Source organism: Glycine max, chromosome 6, assembly GCF_000004515.6.
Source record: "Glycine max cultivar Williams 82 chromosome 6, Glycine_max_v4.0, whole genome shotgun sequence".
In the NCBI taxonomy this organism is placed as follows: Eukaryota; Viridiplantae; Streptophyta; class Magnoliopsida; order Fabales; family Fabaceae; genus Glycine; species Glycine max.
The window spans coordinates 6385939-6408720 of record NC_038242.2 but is presented as its reverse complement, the minus strand read 5'-3'; the positions used below and the strand labels follow the sequence as shown (position 1 = coordinate 6408720).

General features: G+C 33.1%; 2 protein-coding genes across 2 annotated transcripts; one reads left to right on the top strand and one right to left on the bottom strand.

Annotated features, from left to right (window-relative positions):
• The first annotated feature begins 878 nt into the window (after positions 1–878).
• LOC100814020 (uncharacterized) lies at positions 879–2116 on the top strand. Its single transcript, XM_003527783.5, has one exon. The coding sequence runs from the start codon at positions 1007–1009 to the stop codon at positions 1928–1930; it is 924 nt and encodes a 307-aa protein (XP_003527831.1). The 5' UTR covers positions 879–1006; the 3' UTR covers positions 1931–2116.
• Positions 2117–15598: 13482 nt separating this feature from the next.
• Positions 15599–22340, bottom strand: LOC100813480 (protein EMBRYONIC FLOWER 1). Its single transcript, XM_006581376.4, has 7 exons — positions 22041–22340; positions 20871–21074; positions 19734–20116; positions 19555–19659; positions 18045–19399; positions 16162–17814; positions 15599–16070 (listed from the first exon to the last, which is right to left on the bottom strand). The coding sequence occupies exons 2-6, from the start codon at positions 20963–20965 to the stop codon at positions 16186–16188; spliced, it is 3567 nt and encodes a 1188-aa protein (XP_006581439.1). The 5' UTR covers positions 20966–21074; positions 22041–22340; the 3' UTR covers positions 15599–16070; positions 16162–16185.
• Between the last annotated feature and the right edge of the window lie 442 nt (positions 22341–22782).

Sequence of the window (22782 nt, the reverse complement as noted above, 5' to 3'; positions counted from 1 at the left end):
TTTTATTTGTAAAAAAACAATTATTTATTCTATTAATGCATAGGTTAAAATACTAGTTATTATAAAAGTTAATAATTTTAATAATATAGCAATATATGATAAGATTATACTATCATGTCATTATTTCATTTCAATTAAATTATTTTACAACATCATTTTGTTGAAGCACTTCAAACATTTTAATGGGTTAATTATAGGATGAAAAGAGGAAGTAAAAGAAAGGAAGGAAGAAAACAGTGGGTGATCGAAAAGAAATACTACAACAGATCAATGATTTTTTTTTTTTTTTTTACGTATAGAGTCTATGTATCATCCTTGAGAGACTCACTACTATTTAATTTAAGATATATATTTAAAGGTAAGCGTGCGTCTTAACTCTTAACAGTTCGTTCACTTTGCTTTTCAGCATGCTCCACGTCATTATTCCTGTATATATGTATTATCTGGACAGAGAATTCTTCGAATCTTATCATCTCCATCTTGAACATAACGTTCGTTAATAATAATTTTTTTTATTTTCAGATAAAAAAAATATATTTTTGTCATAATTTTAAAATTCTTATTTCTTAAGCATATTATATGATAAATTGATGTCATATGTACCAAACTAATAATTGACGTAGTTTTTTTTTTATACATAAATTGCCGTAGGTTTTTTCTTTGAAAGGAATTGACGTAGGTTAAGCTACTATTTTTTGTTTATAATTTTTAATGATATGTCCTATCTATATAGACTTTATTGTTGAATTAATCGAAACTGACCATAGCAGAAACTCACTTTTTATCCAGTGAAAATTGGGTGTTGATTTAAAGGATATTACTTAGTGTGAGATTTTACATATCTCCCTTTGATGATTTAGTATTTTATTAAAAAAGGAGTGGAAGTGACCCATTCCATTGTTTTTGAGGAAGGTGACAGAAATAGTACGAAGAAAACAGCTTCATTATTGTCACAAGTCATAAGGCAGAAGATCAGAGTTGAGAATTCAGATCTCTCTCTTCCACCATGAAAACCCATCAACAACCAAAACTGAAAACCCAACTATTCTCATGTGGCTTCTTCCGCCACTGCGCCCAAACAGTCCTCAGCCCCACCGGCACCACCCCTCCCCTCCCTCAGACCCCCCCTGGCTTCCAATGCGAATCCTCCACCTCCTCCTCCTCTTCCTCCACCACTTCCCAAAGCTTCACCCAGTGGAGATTCTCTCCTCCAACCCCCACCACCACCACCAATAGCAACCTCATCCAAACAAACACTAACCCTCCTTCTCCTCCTCCGCCACCCCAAATCCACAACCTCCAAGAACTCTTCCACATTTTAGAGCTTCAACTAACCACCGACCCAACCTCCGTTCTCAACCTTCTAGAACGTTCTCTCGTCCCCAACCCTCCCCAGAACCAACCACCGTGTCCTCCGAACCTTATGCGCGCCCTCACCGCCAACCTCGCCACCGCCAAACCCGCCACCAAGATCCTCTTCGCGCTCTGCCTCTCCGATGCCAACCGCCGCGTCGCCGTCGAGACCGGCGCCGTCTCCGCCGTCGTGGAGGCCGCACCCGACCTCGACGGCGCCCCCGCCGAGCGCGCCCTTGCTGCCCTCGAGCTTATGTGCACGCTCCCCGAGGGCGCCGAGGAGCTCCGCGCTCACGCCCTCGCCGTCCCCGTCATGGTCACCATGATGGCCAAGACCGCCGCAAGGGGCAAGGAGTACGCCATCGGAGTCCTCGCCGTCGTCTACGGCAGCGTAGGCGGCGGCGAGGAGCACCACACCGCGCCTCCCGAAGAGGTGGCGCGTGCGGTGGAACTCGCTCTGCAGGGCGAGTGCAGCGCCAGGGGGAGGAGGAAAGGTGCGCAGCTGTTGAAGACGCTGCAACAACTCTCTCAGGCTGAGCTTGAAGCTGCTGAGTCTCACCTTCACGAAGCCAATTGAAGGTTTTAAATTACAGTTACTAGAAATGTAACTGTTAAGGCCATGATTACAGTTACATTGCAGTAGCAAAACTTTTGTAAAATAAAGTAACACTGTTCTTTTTTTCTAGTTTTTTGGACTGTACAGTATTTAGAATTATTCTTGTTATGCTTGCTTCTGTTACAATATTATCAAACTTATTGTGTATTGTTTTTTCTTCTGGCTGGCTATTAGGATGAGATGAATGGCTAATCTTTCATCGGCTTATATTAATATTGGGATTTGTATGTATTGATTATCATTGGCATGCACCTTTAGTTAATTAATTAGGTGAGAGGATCAATCAGCACTTGCTGCATAGGCGTCGTGGTTGGTTGTTATTTGCGACTAATATCAACGTCGAATTGGTGTAATTATTTCACATGTTTCTCATATTAGTGTCATTTGTAGAGTATTATGTATCAACACATGTAAATACTTAATTACTAGTATCTTAATGTTTTTTTATACTGTGAGCTGGTTAATAAGTTATTTTTTTGAAGTATAACACTTAAGAACTTCCAAAACACTTTATCAATACTTTCAACTTTTTTTTCTATCCTATCTTATTGCTCTTTTTTTTTTTTTTTTTTTACAGAACTAATTGCTTATCTAATGTATATTTCTCTATCCAGTGTCAGGTAAAAATTGGGTATTCACCCATCATTTTTTCAACATTATATACTTGCAATATTCAATAATGTAGGGTGACATTTTGAGTAATTTTGGCTACAATTAAACTCAATAAATTACATGGTAAATGAAAACGTGGAAAAAACTTATAGCATTAAAATTAGAAAAAAGAACCATACAATCCAAAACTTTTCACTTTTTATAAGTAGGTATGTTAATTAAATTTCTTTTTCTCCTAATTAATCTTTATTTATTTTTATGACGACAGACTCTTCTGTTTGTTGTTAATAAGAGTTTAAGGATTATTTGTGACAAAATGTGGAAGTTCAAAATGTCTATTTAGAAAATATACAAAACTTTAAGTAATTATGTATCTCAATAAAAATAAAAATTTAATTTTTTATAGTTTATAATTTAATTTAAAGTTAACAAAAGAACCATAACGACAATAAGAATTTAAAGATTAAATAAAAGCAAATAGTATTTTGTAAAAAAAGCATAAAATTATAGGCAATTGTACTTTTTTTCTTCATAAAGTTAATCATTAATTGACAATGAACTTAGATTACGTTGTTTTCTGGTTTTCGAGCAGAAACAAGTTTTTCCGGAAGTTAAAAAAAAAAAAAGTGTACAGCTGCTATATTTATATTTAAATTTTGAAAAAGAGTGGAGAGAGGAGCTAGCTGAGCTGGAGGAAGAAGACGACAAGCCAAACTCACCCATTCCAGAGAAGCATGCATGAGGATTGAATTAAGCAATGTAATGAGTTTTATATCCTGAAATTGAGCGTGTCAGGTTCACGTGGAGTGGGGCTAAGTTTCAGAAATTGCTGAAAATGTGTGTTTGTTTCTGTCAGACTTGGGAGAGAATAATAGTGGAACAGAGTCATGGCTCCATTTCCTGGGAAAATATTTCTTATGGTTGTCGGGCTAGCTAGTTAATTAGACTCATGTGAATTGCTCTTGCCAAAACAAGTAAATCAATTCAATCTCTAAAAAGAAAAAGGAAAATCAAGTTACATGTATTCAATTTACTTGTTAGTTTTTTCTTAAATAATTAAGATTTTTTTATTGTGTAGGACCATCATATGGATTCAACTTACATGTATTTAAGGTAACTTTATAGCAGTTAATCTCCATGTTGGATGGTAGAGCCATATATACTCTCAGTTCACGTATTTTTAGAGTAATTTATTCTTATTAATATATTATCGGTCAAGCAATGCGTCACTGCTATGAACAATCCTTTGCATTCAGTCAATAACTACTATATGGATTTAAATAAATATTTTTTAATTAACTATTTATTTATTTATAAGATTGTTCATAAATTTTGTAAAAAAAATTAATTAAGTTTTTAGTATCTTAATTTTTATTCTTAAATTTTTTTTGATAACTTTTAGTCTTTGTTGATTTCCTGTTAGAATTTTTAGTTCTTCGTTTATTTTTATTGCTTAAAATTAATCTTTGTTTTATCAATTTTTAGTTTCTTATTTATTTTATATTTAAAACTAATTTTGTACAACCAAAATAAATAAAAGACTAAAAACAAACAAAAATATTTATAAGGACTAAAAATCCTGACAAAAAATTAGTAGGAAACTACAAGTTGTCAAAAATATATTATGAATAAATTGAAAGATTAAAAACTTAATTAACCAAAAAAAACTATTGAAAGAATTTATAAAAATGTTATATGATTTTCTAATTATTTATTAAATAAAATTTTCAAACTTATTTTAATACATTTCACAGTGAAAGTTATGAATTAGACCTTTTTTAATGAAATTTTGTTAATTTTTTAATTAAACTATTCACCTAAACAGACTAAAAAAACTTATATTAAGATTATAATTTTTTTATATAAATTCGAATAAGCTTTTCTAAACACTCTTTTAATATATATCTTATCATCATGACTTCATGGGCTCACCAATAACTAGATTATTTGATGAACAATAGCTATCAAGTTTTTCTTATTTGATGAAATTAATCACATAAATTATACAACGTCACAATTGTTTTATTGAAAATAAGATTTATAAACAAAATATTGAACCTTCAATTATTCTTAATGGTTTTGCTAATATATAGAATTTTTCAGTCTTCCGGTCCTCTGTCTCTAATGATAAGGCATCTTGCATCTAATATACTCTTCTTACTCAGGTTTAATTATAAACAAATATTGACCATTACATTCTTCCTAATGATATTGTTTTTTTTCTGCTAATGATATTGTTAATAATACTGTTTGTTAGTCTTTTTTTTTTCTTCCTATAATGATAAGCTACATATCGTGCATCTAATGCACTCTTCTTACTCATCGGGTTCTTATATTTTTTCCACACATGCCCATACCACTTAATTAAGGCAATATTCTACCATTTATGTTACAATATATACAAGTGTTACTTTAACTTTTGTTTCTAATGCATTTATTCTTAATTTTATCTAATCTAATGTGTCCACTCTTCTAACATACCATTAATTGTATTGAATTTACATTTTTTCTTAGCCTTATAATTGTAGATAGATCTGTTGCGATCCTACCTTCTGTTCTCACACTAGTCATGACTCCTTTATACGTATCCTTCATTGCTTGAGTATAGGCAATATTGCACACTTCTTGACACTCCATCGATCATGCACTTTTCCAAATCAATAAAAATTGTATATTATATATAAGTCTTTTCGATTTCCTGTTTATCACTTCTTAATCATCACAGGAAGTATATTGCTTCTATAGCCGACATATTTGACATAAAACTAATACTTTTAGAAATATGAATCTTTTGTCTTAAAAGTATCCCCTTAATTACCCAATCTCGTAGCTTCATATATAGTAAGGTTCATGAGCTTAATCGATCCGATCCCCACTAAATTTGTACAATTATATATATATATATATATATATATATATATATATATATATATATATATATTAAGATAATTAATTAAAAAATCAATAAACTTATTATAATTAGTGGGTTATATGAGTATATTAATTTTTGTATACTATCAATGTACAACCTTTTTTTTATATGTAAGACTTATGTAAAACTTAATTATATTTTTAATTTCTCAAAATTAGTCTTTCAAATAACAATTGTCATTTAAATTCAAAAAAATGTTCATTTTATAGTATCTCTGTCAAAATTCAAGAGACCGGAAAATATAAACTTTTATTTAAAGAATTAAAAATACAAACTCCTAATGTAAGAGACTAAAAATATAATATGAGCCTTATTATAAATAGGGATTAATTAAAGTGACTCTCCTCCCCTTATTCAACGTTTTATTAGACCTCATAATTCGTTTAACAACTAATATCCTTTTCTCCTAAATACTTCCATAATCTCAATGAGTAGATTACTTGATCCTGCTATTATTTTGTCACTATCCCTCCTTTTCTATGTTTCTTTCACCACAGGCTACCAAATTTTAGATAAAAAGGTATTATTCCTTCCTATGATTCTATCCAGTGTTTATCCTATCATAATGATCAATATAGTAAAACTTAAATTTGTGTTTTTCATTGAATAGTTTTTGGAAGCAATTCTTCATCTTTTCTGGATATCTTGTCCCATAGTCAAGATTTTAAATTTTCATCGATCTTAATACATTTCGCCACCTTTAACAAGTCTGAACACATATTTCTATAAGGAAGTAAAAGTACGAGGCATAGTCCATTAAAACTCTACTCTGGATCGCTTTAATTTCCACCTCCTTCGTCTCTTCCATGAGGAACTAATACTTTCTCCCAATATTCAACATTTTTACATAGAAATGATATTTACAACATTTGCTTTTGACCTTATATTTTCAACAGTTAAATTATACTTTTAATGACATGGACCAATAGTTAAATATACTTTCAACAATTACGAAACATGTTCGATCAATAGAAGAAATTTTATAGTTAAAAAAATTAATTAATAACCCTTGATTAAGAGTCATAGGAATTAAAGATCAAGTAGTGGTTCATAACAATAATTTCTGGCTCAGTATAGAGTTCTTATTCGTTCATTTTTACCATCTCAATCAATGATGAGTTGATAACTTGAAAACGTTTTGACGAGATTGTTAATTTGATCAATTTACAACGGACAAAACCGGTTTTTTAATTAGCAATTTTTTTGGTAAATGCAAAATTGTTTAACTAATAAATTAGTTAAAATAAATTTCATTTTAGGATTTTGAAACACAAAGTAATGTAAAACAGTAACAGCGAAGTGTATTTATGGTTTAATCTTGACACGTATTTTTATTTAGGCAATCAAATATTACATAGGGGAGTATAAAAGGTACACTCCAACCGTTATATAAATTCCCAATACACATATAGACTTATACTATCTATATAAAATCCCAATACAACCAATGAGACAAAGACACCAATCCATATTCAGCAGATGTGAGGAACTTTCATTTGTTGATATTAAAATTATTATATCTAAGCTGATTGTTTACTTGTACCTTTTATCATTTTTTAGGTCGTACCGTCTATTTTATTATTATTATTATTAAAGGTCATACCGTCCTTGTGTAAAAAAAAGAAGAAGAAGCAAATAGATTAAATAATAATTCTATTTGATTTTACGGTTTGTAGCTAGTTTTCGACTAACCGTATAATACAAAATGCTTCCAACATATGGATTTGGAAAAACAAATAATTAATTTTATACATTTCTTCCCTCTTAATTTAAGAACTATACTAGTAATCTCTATCTTTAAAAGATTAATATGCATCATAATTTAGCCTACTTTAATGTAAATGAACATCTTAAAGTCAAATTTTACACCTTTATGACTCATACCATTGTCAGTAATCCTTTTAAAAAAAGCATTGTCAATAATAATTTTGAATCTCCAACTACAGTCAACTTTAAAACTTTAAAAAATAAGTAAAGTTTCAAAGTCATTAATATAAACATTCAAAATATCATTTCATCTTAAATTGAAGTTCAATTTATTTTACACAATGTTTAATATTAGTTGGCAATGTTAAAAGTTCATTCATAGTAATTAATAATAATAATAATAAACTTGCTACATTATAATAAATTGAAGTATAATGTGTGAATGTAATTTTTTTAAAATAGGAAAGGGCTATTTTATTTAAATATATTATAAGAACAAAAGTGAAATTTACTTGAAAAAACGTTATCAAACAACTAATCTGTAAAAGTAGATAATCAATTTTATTAAAAGAGAGGATAACAATAAAACTTTACGTGAGTAAGCCTTTTCAAGTATTTTATATTTTTATGGTTTCTGAAAATATCAGTTTGCTAGAACGGCAATAATGTAACTATATAGACATTTCCTTCACAGCCAAAATCGACACGGAATTGGATTCAATCTCTTAATTAAGATATTGTGTTAGAATGAAAAGAAAAAAAATATATAATTAAAAGAAGTGATTTCACTAAAAATAATTAGCCTTCGTACTAATGTTATAATAAAAAAAAAGTTGTGTAAATGGTTTCATGCCTATTCGATTATGTTATTAAACGTCACATAAGGATATATATACTGTAACTTTTTGCATTTCAAGAAACTTGAATTTGTTTATAATTTCTTGTTTCCCATGAAAGCAATATTGCCTTTATTTAATTTATTGATAGAAATGCCCCCACCTAACTAACAAGTCACCATTATCAATGGGGCACCGGCATTATATATGATCATATCATGCATCCACGTTAACCCCCCACAATTGGCTCAAAACTGCTTCATCATATTCCTAGCCATTCATGGCAGCATGAGTACTCCACCCTCTAAAACACTACCTTGCTCTCAACATCACATACTCACATCCAACAAATTAATGCAAAAGTACTTCCCTTGGGCGTGGCCATTATAATCTTTATTTGCTCCTAACAAGGGAATGCCAAATGCATACTTTGAAGATTAGCTCAGATAAGTATCATTTTGACACCTAAATTGTGTAACTGCGTATCTAATGGCTGTGTGGGGCTTCTGAAATTGATAGATAAGAGTACAATGATATAGGTATATAATAATTTTTTAGGTTATTTTTTTTTATAGTTTTTCTTTTATCACTGTCCATCACAATACTCAATTTATTTTACATTTTCTCTCGTCCTATCTCTTTTTTACATTTATACGTAGGATCAGAGTATTATTACTGGGTTGATAAAGTTGAACAACCTGGCTCTGGTGGATGCTCCTTATTGGGAAGGTGTCAATTTGGGGGACTTGTTAGCACTTAGCACGTGGCACCTCCTTTTATAATTACCCAGTAGCTAGAGATTCAATAGTTCTACTCATATATAGCAACGAAAACTACTGATTGATTTAAACGTTGATATAGAGCGTGATTATATATATATATGTGTGAACAATTACTTAATTATTATCAACAAAATTCAAACTTAAATCAATCCGTTCTCACAAGTACCCATTTTTGTTTTAAAAGTTAAACCAAGACATTGATGCCGCACATTGTAATGTTATGCTGTGTAAAACTGCCGTGGGGCTGTAGTTCCTGCCTCCATTATTCCATGGCCATGTTATAGGGCTTTGTATTGTGTTTCTGCTTCAAAATCTTAAGGGCAAGCCAAGATTGGATGCACAAGTTCTTTTCCTTAACCTAAAACTCTAGGATGAGGATCCTCTAAATTTCCCATGAATTTTAGCCTGCACTGCTGACACTAATTAAAATTTGTACCTTTTTTTTTGTTCGAGGCGCATGCATGTTTGAGAGACAATTTTCTTTAAATTGAATAAGATTATTATAAGTGGTAAAAAATTTCTGCCACTATTTAATAAATTATATACCTAAAATTTAAATTCAAAACTACCTGTTGAAACTGTAATAATTTTATACTATAGTTGACTATAGTGCCGATCGAACTTTTCATTAGTATAAAAGTACATCCAAAGATTGATTAATATATAAAATGCCGCAGTCATTAACTTTGACGAAGACGAGTTGCAGTCTCCTCACAAAACAACTAATCACTGCAGTGACTTCTACGTCCAATAGAATTTAGCATTTGGGCTGTTTAAAATACTATATTTCGGTATTCTAATTATCAAGCCAAAAAGTTGTATCCGGTATTTGCAAAATACAAATTACAGAGAATACGCAATATTCGAATTCAAAACACCATCCGTACAACATTGTGTACTTTATTTTTTCATCTAACTGGTTAGATGCAGAATATTATCCCAGAAAAGAAAAGTTGCAATATAATAGAAAAAAAAATGTTCCTACGTATAAGAATACGAGACTGAATATATAAGAATGAAGCCATGGTTTCCAGGGTCCAAAGGAGGGAATACAATGCGTACAGTGAGAATAACCATGTTCCTCAAAGCATCTGTGAAAAAGCCCTATGCAAGCTTCTTCAATACTCTCTGCATCTCTCTCACATAAGGGAAGATTTTCTGGGCAAATGAGCTCAAGTTAATGCTTTGATTCGGAAGTACATAGGTTGGTCCATCCGAAGAAAAAAAGAAAAGTATAGGTGGCAGTTTCTAATTCATTCTAATAGAATCAACGGTTGAAATCATAAAAACAAACAAATAAACGGTTGAGATTTTAAGCACTGCACACTCAGTATTTTAAGCTTACCAATTCTTCCAAAGCTCTTCATGAATGATCCTCATCTATTTTGACTTAGAATCCAAATGAAACGTGAAAACCCAGTACTTATTTGGAGTCACTATTGTAATTTGATGTATATTATTTTTTCAAAAATGATTTATATAAACACCACAAATCTTTTTTTATTTTTTATATAGACAAATGGCAGTAGTTAAGTAATATGTTATGTTATTGGAAGGATTTGAACCCATACTTTCTTATTCCTCTGACCCTTATGTCCCTCCTCCTAGTAATAGAAAGATGAAAAAATATATTAGTATAATAGATGACATGATATAGTAAAAGGTATAGAGAAAACTGAAATTAATGAGATGTTTTAGACTGAATGAGAGTATTCATGTATGATCAATACTCATTTTTTAGTCTATTTTCATTTATCTCAACCACTTGAGTGCACGCCTAAATGGCGTGGAAATGATTCATTTTGATAAAAATACTTCATCCATGACCACAAGAATGTATATATTCCCTTCTTTTTTTTGTGTGTGTAAACATTCCGAATCAAATAAAATGGTTAATTACTATTTGTTATTCGTAGTAGTAACTAGCAGAAATTCGCAATGACCATGATCATGAAATTTTTTAAAGTTTCCCGAATCATCAACATTAGCCTACATTTACGATGATGCTCATTGCTCAGAATATAGATCAAGATGTCTACATGGACAATGCAAAGTGGAAGAATTTGCAGATATAACTCAGTACGACACTCCCATCAAGAAAATCAGCTGTGTATAGAAATTATTGCAGGGGTCCTTAGATGCCTCCTGTGACGGAGTCTATGATTTCATTGATTTCCAAGTCTGTGTTAGTTTCCATATATCAGCTAGAGTGTGTCACAATAACTTCTTCATGCATTTTATATGGCGGGACATGTTAATTGTTCTTCTTTGAGCATATATATACGATAAAAAAGCCTAAAAGTTCAATATATCTCATAAATTAACATGCAAACGCCGAAAAATAATTGATAGAAAAAGCAAGACAAATTATAGGGAAATGCATACAACTCATACCACTTTCACATTGTAGGTTAAAGAATAATGGCCTATTCAGGCTATCGTATAATGCACTATATATCAAGGCAAAGTGCAAGTCTCAGGTTCATACGTACATACAGACAACAACTATTGGCACTGTATGAATTTTGGGATCCAAGAAGGAACTGGATTTCGAGTATACAGCCACATATAATCTTCCCTGATGTGACAAGAAAAGACCTAAAGCCAGAAATTTTCTTTGATGTGCTTACCTAACTTCTAGTGGTTGAATTCAGCTATATATAGTGTGGGCAAGACCCGTTAACTTCTAGATTAAAAGGGTGAACGTGAGTTGCATTCTTCAATAGAGGGGAACATTCTTGGGGTTGCAGCATAATGCATATCCTACAGTTTAATCAGGTTATATAATTATTGCATTCAAACAACAAATGGATTCTCAAAATGTGTTCACTAGTAAATGGTCTGAACTGATCTGAAGAGATATTGTATTGAGTGGGAATCAGGAAAGGCTTATGAGTGTGGTGTAGACTCTATAAGGACTATGCACTCACTACTTGTACCAATTAACAAAGGCAGACATTGATGTTGTTATCTCATAAATAGGGGTGTTACACATTTCATACTTCTGCATCAAAGGTCTTGTCAACAGTGTAGGTAGAGTTTGTAGGTATTTACTTTCTTCGATAACATGATACCTTTTTATGGTACAAAGCTTTTCTTTTGTCTGTGCTCAAATTAAAACTTGATTTTTCCTCCTTCCTCTTTCTTGTGTTTATAAATTTCCTCAACAATGCCCGAGAAGAAACCAGATCTTGTCATTGTTTACTATTTATCACCTTACTATATTAATGAAGAAACTGCTGCTGCTACCTACGTTAACGGCAAAGTGGCACCCAGCTTATTGCTGCGTACTCAAACAACAAAAACTTACTATCATGCATGAAATTCTTGATTACATGCAACAAGATCATCATCATATGTAGGCATTATGCATACTAATTTGCAGTGGCGAGGAAGTTTGTTTAGGGTTGACATCGATTACTACAGGCAAACACGTTGACATAATGAAAATATTAATGTATTCTCTTGGTTCACAAATCATACTCCATCCTTTAATTTCTTTCATTTTTAAAATTATTTTTTTCTTGTAAATTTCCCTGTTCATTTTTTTATACTAAGTAAAAAACAATAAGTCGTACAGTACTTATTTAATATTTGCATTTCATCCCTTTTCTTTATATGACAATTGGCATCTGATTCTACCTGTAGAGAATCACATGGCGAGGATAAGTGGTTGTTCCAGTAATTATTTTCTACACCGTTCTTTAAAAATTCTATCATCATTTTTCAATACGATAGTTTCTTAGGTTTATTTATTAGTTATCCCACTCACATATAATCTCTATATTTTTATTATTATAAAATAAAATTTAATAATAATTTTTAATTAACATTCAATCTGCATAAGTTAATTATCATGCTAATTAAGCAGTATTTTTTGTATTTGTATGTGACCTAAATTAAACTAGCGTATAAACCGAATAATACCACTTACATTTTTGTATCTGCAAGAAACCTAATTAAATTTGTATGTGACTCCACTTTAAATAATTTACTTGAAAATTATTTTTTATTAATGCTTAAAGTTATGTCTAATTAGAACATTTTCACCAATAATATTAAGAGAAAATTGATAATTCATTTACCGTATAAAATAGTTTATAATTTTATATCGTTATTTAATCACAACTTATACTAAATTTATTAATTTTTATGATAATTATTTCAAAAAATATATTTATGATTACTTGTAATTGAGTAACACTAAAAAACTACTTTACTCTAGACCATTAAATTCAAAAAATAAATTATACATTTAATATTTTTGCTATAAGATTCAAGTGGTAGCTATTTCTATATTTTGAGTATAACATATCGCACTTAATTTACTTGAGATAAATATATCACACCTTTATCTTGAAGAGTGGTAAATATTTTGAGTAGAACATATATATATCACACTTAGAAGAAAGAAAGATAGAAAAACGGCAGGCTATTAAAACTGACCAGTAACTAATCTTCGTGAGTATAATAATTCCTTATTACGAAGAAAATTAAAGAAAGAATTAGGGAACCCTTGTATCCATTCTTTTTCATCTTGGCTGATAAAAATAAAATCAAAGAAGGGGGTTTAACAGGAAATAATAAAGAAAAGTCAAAATTAAAGAAACAGAGCCTGTCTTTGCAGTGATTGCATGCATGCCGAATGGTCTGAAGCAGAAGAAGATTCATAACCGCGTCTTAATTTGAGCTGGCGGTTCTTACGTTACACCTCTAACCCGGCTCATTATGGATATAATCCTAATTATTAAGATTTTTCTTAAATCTAAGAAGCTATAAAGGTGTCAGCAACGTTAATTTGACTCCTTTTTGTGCTTACGAAATATAATATTGTGTGCAATTAATTTTTGTAAACGCAAGATTGAAGTTTTCGATTTTCAGATGTCTGGGTTACGGGATAATTGGGGGAATCGGTGTATGTTCATTTCCCTCCAAAAGCTAAAGCTAATAAAAGGGAAAAGAGCAAGCAAAAGCTCATCCACACTTACACGTTTCGTTTGGGTATAAATTAATAGTGTCCCTCTCCTCTCCCTCCTTTTCATCTTCTCTATTTCCAGTTTTTCATCGCATAATCATTCTTGGTCTTTTCGAAAACCCGTTACGTTACCTCTCCTTTATGCTCTTCTTGTTTCTTTTTTCTTTCGTTCTTGCAATTCTTTCTAGCTTAGATTCTACGACGTTAAACAGTACTAGCAAAGATCAGAAAGAGAAAAACATATATATGTTCTTTGTGAACAAAATATTATATAAATACCAATTTTAATTATATAATTAAGTTTAAATAGTAATTGTTAATAGTAATTTTTTATTCATAGTTAATAGTAATTTAAACACTTAAAAACGCAACTTTTTACATAAAATCCATCGATTAATATTTATTATTTTCTTTTCTTGAGATTAATATGTATTATTTTCACTTTTTACAATAACTAAATATCCCACTAAAATCTCTTTATATATTTCTCTTTCCCTCTCTCACTTTATATATTTATGTCTATATGTATATCTATCTATAGATACATAAGTAGATATGAATTATAAATTTTAAATAAAAAATTTCTTAAACTTGTATTTTTCTATATTTGTTATTTTTGCAGATATATTTCTCTCTATATATATTATGAAAAGAAGTAATTATATAATAAATCTATATAGAGAAGTGTGGAATAAGATGATTAGTGAACTAAATAAAGATAAAGAAAAATAGTACTCTTATTATAAAAAAAAATGTTTATCATAATATACTCTAATGAGAAAACTTATTTCCTTGATCGTGTATAAAGAAGACTTTAGTGAGAGAAATAAAATTCATTTTAATGATATTTTCGTATCGAGAGAATTGATTTTGTGACTTCCAACTAAATTGTATCCATGCTAAATTTCATACTCAAATCAATATAAATTGTTTTGTTTTATTTATTTTTCTTTTTGATTTCTTCCTTAGGTCTTTCTCCTTCAACGGATCTTGAGATTCCTTTTTTAGGCTTCAAACTTCAATCATTCTTTTTCTAGTATGGAGTTCTACTTAATCTTTAAATGTCCTTAATTATCTTTATCCACCAATGTGTAGCTATGTAACATAATTGAATGTTCAATTACATAGTGAATATACATTTTGGTTTCTTCATGTAAAAAAAAACGGTATAAATGACAATTTACAATAAAACATACATACATGAACTAACCAATCAATTAAAAATTTATTATACTGGATATCATTTCAATTTTTTAATGTTTTTTTCTCACAAGAGTTCTCTATTAAAGGCAATTTTGTTCAAAACTGATTCAACACTAAATGAGGTTACTTAATGGAGATTCAAACTTTGACTCAATACCTTATAAGTCTTATGTATTATCCAATCATAGTAATAGAATTAAAAAAATTATAATTTTTATAATAATTACTTTGGTAATTTCTAATGGATTGATTGATAATGTTTTACACTTACGAATGATAATAAATTAAAAATAAACTTTTATAAATTTAAAGGAAATGGAAGAGTATTTTACTCTGGACATACGTTTGCACCAAAGTACACACCCATGTTATTTGATATTTTTCTTGTTTTGTTATAGATAAAGGCAATGGTACACGCAAACAAAGGCCATTAACTCTATAATTTGACAAAGGGAGAATAAAATGACGCCACTTCCTCCTAATTCCTGCCACTTAACATTTTACTACTGAATAAATTCTTAGATGAACGAGATGAATCCTACTACAATGAAGCATACGAACCGAAAGAAATGGGAAGCGAGCTAAGCGAGGAATATAAAATGTCAATATCTAATTTTTTGTTTTGTCGGGAGGAACTCACATCTAAGCCACAAACTATATTTTTCACCTTGGTTTTGGCACTTGTATGAATTGTAACCACAGTAGTATTATAGTAAGTCTATACGGGGCTATTTTGAGACTTCCCCGTAAACTTTTATGAAACAAACTGATGATACTTTAAGGAGCTATCGCGATGCTTCCCCATAAATTTTACGACACCAACATGATAGACGAACAACATTTTTCTTGCTCACATTAATACTAATTACAACAGATTCATTAAATAAATGCACGATGGCCTTCTGTGACTGATTTATGTATCACTCGGTTTTCGAAATGACATCCGATCAACCCTTCCCCGAGTCAACAAATTTCAGTTTCCAAGTCAAAAGTTTGTTTCTACGCTGAGAATGAAAGTCACCTTCCATTCTCAAGTTCCATGTGAAGACTTCACCTGCGGAAATATTTAAGTAAGACAGACGGAAAATAAGGTGGTGTATCAAAGAAAAGCTGTAGCATAAATTCAGGAGATTCTGAAAAGCTACCAGTTTATGGAATAATGCCGGGTTTCAATGTTTTGAATGTTCTTTCATTTTAGTTCCCTTCAAATTCTTCTGCTGCTTGGATCCATATGGAATGGGGAAACGAGGCTTGTTTTTGGGAAAACTCTTCTCGAATTTCAGATCTTCTCCTCTGATCATATAGATATTCCCTGTTTCTGGTATGGTGAGATCAGCTGGATTCCTGTTCACCATACATGTGTTTCCAGAGATGATTTTATATGGCACAGGGGTTTCATGATTGCCATTAACTTCCAATTTGCACTGCAGTGACGTTTCGGTTTCATTACGAGGCCAGCTAATTTGCTTACTAACTTTATTCTGCAGGGTAGAGTTGGAGCTCTTCATCTTTTCTTTCTTTCCAGACTTTGTTGGATTTTGACCGTTGAAACCAGTAGCCCTTATTAATTTCTTATCATGCGGTGTTGATGAAGATGCACCAAAGGTTGGAGAGCCAGCAAAACAGCCATGCTTATCTGATAAGAAGCTTCTGCTGTAATAATCAGATGATGGTCTTTTCAGGGTACCAGGAGTCTTAGTTGTACCAATCTCCAACTTAGTATTGCAATCACCTGGATAAGAGGGCCTTTTAAGCATCTGAGAACTGACACCCACATCAAAGGCTGTACGGGACTGCATGCCTGCATCCATAAGGCTTAGTAAATGCATGGCTGGTATTGTTTCATTAGAATACAAATCAAGAGATCCCCTCAAATTTTGATGAGGCTCCATTCCACTATGTTTGCAAGGAAATGAATATTCTCCATTCATCCTGTTGAAGGTTTCAGAACCTGTATTCCTACTAAGCTTTTCTAGTCCAGCAGCATTCAGATTCATGTAGTTTAGATCAATATCCCTCTTCATGTTTTGCTTTTGAAATGCACCAGATTGGTGTGAAGTTATGTCCATGCTACTACTAGGATGCTGAGAAGAAACAACCTTTTTGGGAAAATCATGTCCTTGGGAATTTGAACTCAGGGATGCCCAGATGCGAGAAGCTTCTTCATCCTGATGTAGGATATTCTTGTGTAAGCTACATCCTCCAGGGGCTTGATAAGTAGCATTAGGAGATCCACGCTCTTCATAAGCCCCGTTCAACCTGAAACTTCGAGCACTACCAAGCTGACTAGAACCAATAGGTGAAAACTGGAATCCACTTGATGGCTTCCTTTGGGACTGGGAAACTTCAATTCCAAAGGGGGATTGAGGTGGACAGATACTATTCATGCCCAAATTGTTTCCATCAAATGGAGAAAAATAATTAACTGTCTTTCTTTTGCTAGGTTTCACATTCTCTGCTCTTGTGACCATGTTGTTTTTCTTATGTCTACCCTGAGGTTTCTCCTTTTGGTTGTCTTTTAACAAGCTCATCCCCCCTTTTCTGTGTACAGTAGAGCCACCTGTCATCTGTGCTTTCCTTCCAAGACTGGGTTTTTCTAATGTGGAATTTCTATTTTCTACATCAGGAAGACACCTCTCATACTGATTCTTCGCCAAGAGTTCCACAATTTCCATAGGTATATCATCAAGTGTTCCCTGCTCAGACACCTCCACTTTTTGTTCACTGTATCTTTTCTTAAAACCTAGTTGGTCCACAGCTTCAGCAGTTTTTTGTGCGTTTCTTGCACCATTAATTTCCTGCAAAAAGGAAAAAAAAATTGATATTCTCAGTAAGTAGAAGTCAAAATAGTCAATAGAAGAACCATATCAATTAAAATACTAAGATCTGATTAATGCTTACAAAATTAGGGGAAAAACATAACACCATTTACTGATAGAAATGAATCTCATCTTCATCCTAAGTGGTATACCTATTCATCTAATTAAAAAAAAAAAAGCATTTTAAGGGGATTTTTCTGGCTACTTACTTCACAATGAACTACTTTTCCAGAATGAGCATTTGCTGTTGGGTTTTTGGAAGGAATATTTTGCCCTCCAAAAACATTAGTGTCACTGTCCTTCCAAGTAAGCTGTGGTACTTTTGAAGTTTTATCTTCAAAAGGCATTGAGAAAGGTAAGTGATTTTCAATTTGATGGATACATTTTTTGTTGTAAACATGTGCATCCACCAAATAATTGTTTAGAGAAAGATGAAGTCCCTCTTCCAGTCCTTTTCCTTTTAGCGCCCCTTGGGCTGAAGGAATTGGAATTGTTACAGGCATATTAGACCAGGCTTTTTCCCCTGAATATGCACAGGAATCTTGTACAAGCATGCTATTTTTCTGCCAGGATAAAGAATCCATCTCCCCATCAGTTTGCAGCATTTTCCCCTTTTCTTTGGACAAATTGAACTCATTTTCTATTCTTAGGGGGGGGATAGGAAAATTATCCATCCCTTTCCCTGTGAATGCACGAGGAGCTAATCTAGAAGAATTAGTTTTAGATGTATATGCCTTGTCTAGAGTATCCACGGGGTCTTCATTGTCTCTTCGATGTCCTTGTGGTTGCTCAGGAATCAAGCAATTATCTACAACTTGAATCCTTTTGTTTTTCTTCTTGCCAATGATATGGCTTCTTTCGGTTTCAGTTCTACTCCATTGTCCCTTTGCGGCATCTTGTAAACCTAATCCCGCGGGTACATCTTTGGAATTGGATCTAGTATCCAAAACAGTATCAGTTGTTTTTTCATCTCCCTCTGAGTTCTGAACTCCATTCTCGACCCTCTGAAAACACATGCTTGCAGGTCTCCGTACCTCATCCAGAGGAAACTTCCTTTTTCTACTAAGACCTGTGCTTGTCAAAGTCAAACATCCTTGAATATCCACCTTTCCTGGCAAAATTGAGTGTGCCTGCAAAGCTGCAGAGGCATTGGAAGTACCATGGGATACAGATTCTTGCATAGAAATTTGCTCAGTCTTCAGTTCACCATTGTCACTTAATAAGTCAGCCATCAAGCGCACCTTCCGAGGCCTCCTACGAGTCAAACCAAGTGACTTTTCTGAATGATGATCCTGAAAATCATTTTCAACCGTATTGTCCACACTTCCTGCAGGTGCAGCATTATTACAAGCAACTGATTCAAGAGGAGGTCCAGTTGGGTGATTGTCTGTATTGTCCACCTCTATTACTGTTGTGACTTTCCCCCAAACTGTGCAAGCTTTTATTAAATCTTTCTGGCATTGGTTATCTGCAGGTGTTCCTCCGTTACACATCTCAGCAGAATTCTTCCCCAAGCATTTCAAATTGCTAGCAAGCTCAGGAAAAGAAACTTCATTACCTTCACCTGTCTCAAGGAAAAAAAAAACTTCTGTAAATTGCAGTCTCTGTAATCAAGAACATACTAAAATAATATACAGAAATCTGTCACTTATGAAATAGAAAAGAGTAAAAGTATTGCGGCTTGACTTGACTGTATTACATCCTGTCAGTTGAACCTACCTTTCTTAATAGTGTGCACTTCTGGTGCGAGGTCTGGATAATTTTTAGGTGATGGAACACTAGTTACTTGGTGATTGAGATTATCCTCCAAGCCAATCTCAAGGTCTGGGGGACACACAGAAAATCAAACCACACTGAAAAATAATAAAGAAGATATACAGAACTGAAATTTAAGTTACCAATTATTCTGCTAGGTACGACTCCAGCTTTCTTGCCTTTCTCATTATTTGGTAAGCAATCATTGACACAGCTCAGGGTAGCATTAAGATCAATTTCTCTTCTCTCAAGAGTGTCAAGCATTGGATCTTGCTGAATACCAGACTTAAGAGCTGCGTTATTGCAATTGCTACCAGATCTGCATCCAGTACTGCAACAATCAAAGTCTGCTTGGTCGTCTCTCTGGATGTCCTTGGCAGCAACTTCTTGTGCAGAGTTCTGACAATGCAGACATCTATATTTTGGTACATCTAATGGCAGAAATGTTGGTTGTTTGTCAGACTCATGTTCTGGAAATGGCCAACAATTTTTCCAGTCTTTTCTGCGCATTTCAGACACATATCCACTGCACTAACAATAAATTAAGAGTGTTAAGAATTCTGAAATGAAACCAAGAGATAGCTTTTCGATTCTAAATTAAAAAGATAATGCAATCTTCAGTTTTTTTCCTTTGGTAGAAGAAAGAGTGTGATATAATACAAAACTCGGATGCAGTTCCTTGCACATTTTTTATGTTGCTCTCCAATCAGAATTGGAGTTTACCTCGATAATTCAAATAATAAAGGTTTGCATTAATGATTAACATAGGTTACTACTGAGATAAAACTATAATGTTGATTAGAGAACAATACAAAAAACACCTAAGGAATTACATCTAAGTTTTGGATTTTGATATATCCCTAAATTGACTACAAAACTGAACACTTATTGACTTATTTCTGTAATATCAGGAACTTTCTATAGTTAGGCATCACCACCCATTTTATTCTTCATGAGACCTTATTGTCATGTATTAATTGATTGGCTTTCAACTTTAAATTGCTAGTAGTTGTAATCAACTTTAAACTGCTACTAGTTGCAAACTTGCAATCATCTATATGACAGTACTATTGTACTATAGAGAACACAAATACATTAGGAATTTAGGATCTCATCTAATAAGAGCAAGATGTAGTAACTGTAGACATCAATTACAAGATACTATACACTAAGTGAAAGGCAGACATAAACTGTATAACACACAAATATGCTTCCCTCTCCTCCATTTCTTGACAAAACTAGTAGGATAGCAAGAATATGTAGCATCAAGGTCTACGTACCGTATTGAGAAATGTTCACATTTGCCTGCATCTCTCTTGCCAACAGAATCGGCAAGATCGATAGAGATTGAATCAATGTGAATATATGACCCCATGAACTCAGTGACAGTATTAGAACCACCTTGCAAATGATTCTCCAAATCTATGCATGCACATCCTCACAGTACAAGCAACCAGCAAGAAGCACAGATTAAATAGTGTTTCCTATCAACACATATTAAACTCAAATTAAAACTTGAAATGGAAACAAAGGATCAAACAATTAAGTCAAGCTATCATTAATCAAACGACAGTAACACTCGAAATGTAAGGAAAAACTTGATAAATATCTTAATCAAGCTTTATATAAAATTAGGGTTTATGCAAATCAGCTAACAAATAAAAAGGTAAAACAAGGAAATCAAGGGCAAAGTCCAAGATAAAGTAATATAGAGCCAACAAGAACTCCATACACAGTGATTAATCACATAAAATAACAACCTCCAACATCATGAAAGTTCCTAAACCCTAGTTTCCCATCAATAAAACCAACCACAAAGATGCTCGAAGTCAACAATTGAACATTTGAAACGAAACAAAACAAAAAAAAAGCCACCCCACGCGTACAAATATACACAGATTGAAACATTAATACAGCTAACAAGACCAAGCATCTCGCTAGGGCTTTTCAAAATCAAAAACGAAACTACTGACTGACCTTGCAGCTAAAATACTATCACAGCATACTAATTAACGCAAAGACAGAAAAAACGCACATCATAAACGCATGCAAGGAGCTGGAACCAGTCAACGAAGCACAACAAAATCACGAAGCCTAAATTCTAGGGTTCACCGACCTATACAAATTCACCTCTAATCAAGTGATAAACGAAAATTAACGCAGCTCGAATTAACAAACAACGAAAACGAGAGAGAGAGAGAGTGAATGGCAGCAATAAAGCGAAACGCAGAAAAAAAAAAGGAAACGCAAAGCAAAAGCTGAAGTGGACACACCATAAACAGTACAGTGAACTTAATATCTAAAAAAAAAAAAAACAAATCAAAACACGCTCAAGAGCATCCGAGAACCGGTCCCCGATCAACACGGAATCAATCACCGAGTTGAAAACCGAGGGCGAAAAGAGGAATAATAATAATCTGGAGAGACGAAGAAGGCCCACGCGAACTCACCTGCGGACCACCACCCACGATCCCCTCCCACCTCCTCGCCGATTCGGAGCGGCTCCGCGAAGAATCCACATCCAAGGGTAGCGCATTCGACGCAGAAGCCACGTGGCGCAGCTCCGAGCTCCGATTCCCTACCTCGCGAGCATAATTTGACTGCGAACGACGCAGAAACCCTAGAGAGAGAGAGGGCTTTCGATTCCTTCGGATGAGAGAGAGTGTGTGTGTGCGCGCGAGTAAGTAAGAGAGAGAGAAAGAAAAAGAGTGAGAGAAGAATTTTTATCTTGTTGTCCTTGGAAGAAGGTGTGTTTGTTTTTGTATATTAAAAATTAAAAAAACCCGTAGCGAGTCATGTCTATGTAGGATCCATATGCATAGGAATTGTAGATGTAGAGAGAGTGTGTTAGGAGAGAGAAAGACCAAAGCCAATGAAGAACCACCACGTGGCGAGAATGTACGGTTCTTATCGCTAACAATTTATAATGGGCTTTGTGGACGGCGAGGAAACCCTAGACGGAAGGGTGAAAAAAAAAAGAAGCGGGTACAGAACTCGCGCGTATACTTTACACTCTTCCTTTTTCAGCGTTTTTCATTTATTAATTTGTGCCTGTCGTGTCATCCAAGGTTAAAGGTGCTGCTCATGCCCTTTGCACATTAAACGCGTCTCATTGGTGCGTGTTTTCCACGATTCCCATGGGAGAGTGGATTTAGGTGCGAACTGAGACGTTATTTGAAACCCTAAGTTTTT

Excerpts from the sequence above, each read along its gene's own strand:
- LOC100814020 (XM_003527783.5), top strand. The coding sequence starts at position 1,007 with ATGAAAACCCATCAACAACCAAAACTGAAAACCCAACTATTCTCATGT.
- LOC100813480 (XM_006581376.4), bottom strand. The coding sequence starts at position 20,965 with ATGGGGTCATATATTCACATTGATTCAATCTCTATCGATCTTGCCGAT. Across the intron at positions 19,660-19,733 it reads CGTACCTAGCAGAATAATTG|ACCTTGAGATTGGCTTGGAG; the intron begins GTAACTTAAATT and ends TGTGTCCCCCAG. Across the intron at positions 19,400-19,554 it reads AGTGCACACTATTAAGAAAG|GTGAAGGTAATGAAGTTTCT; the intron begins GTAGGTTCAACT and ends TCCTTGAGACAG.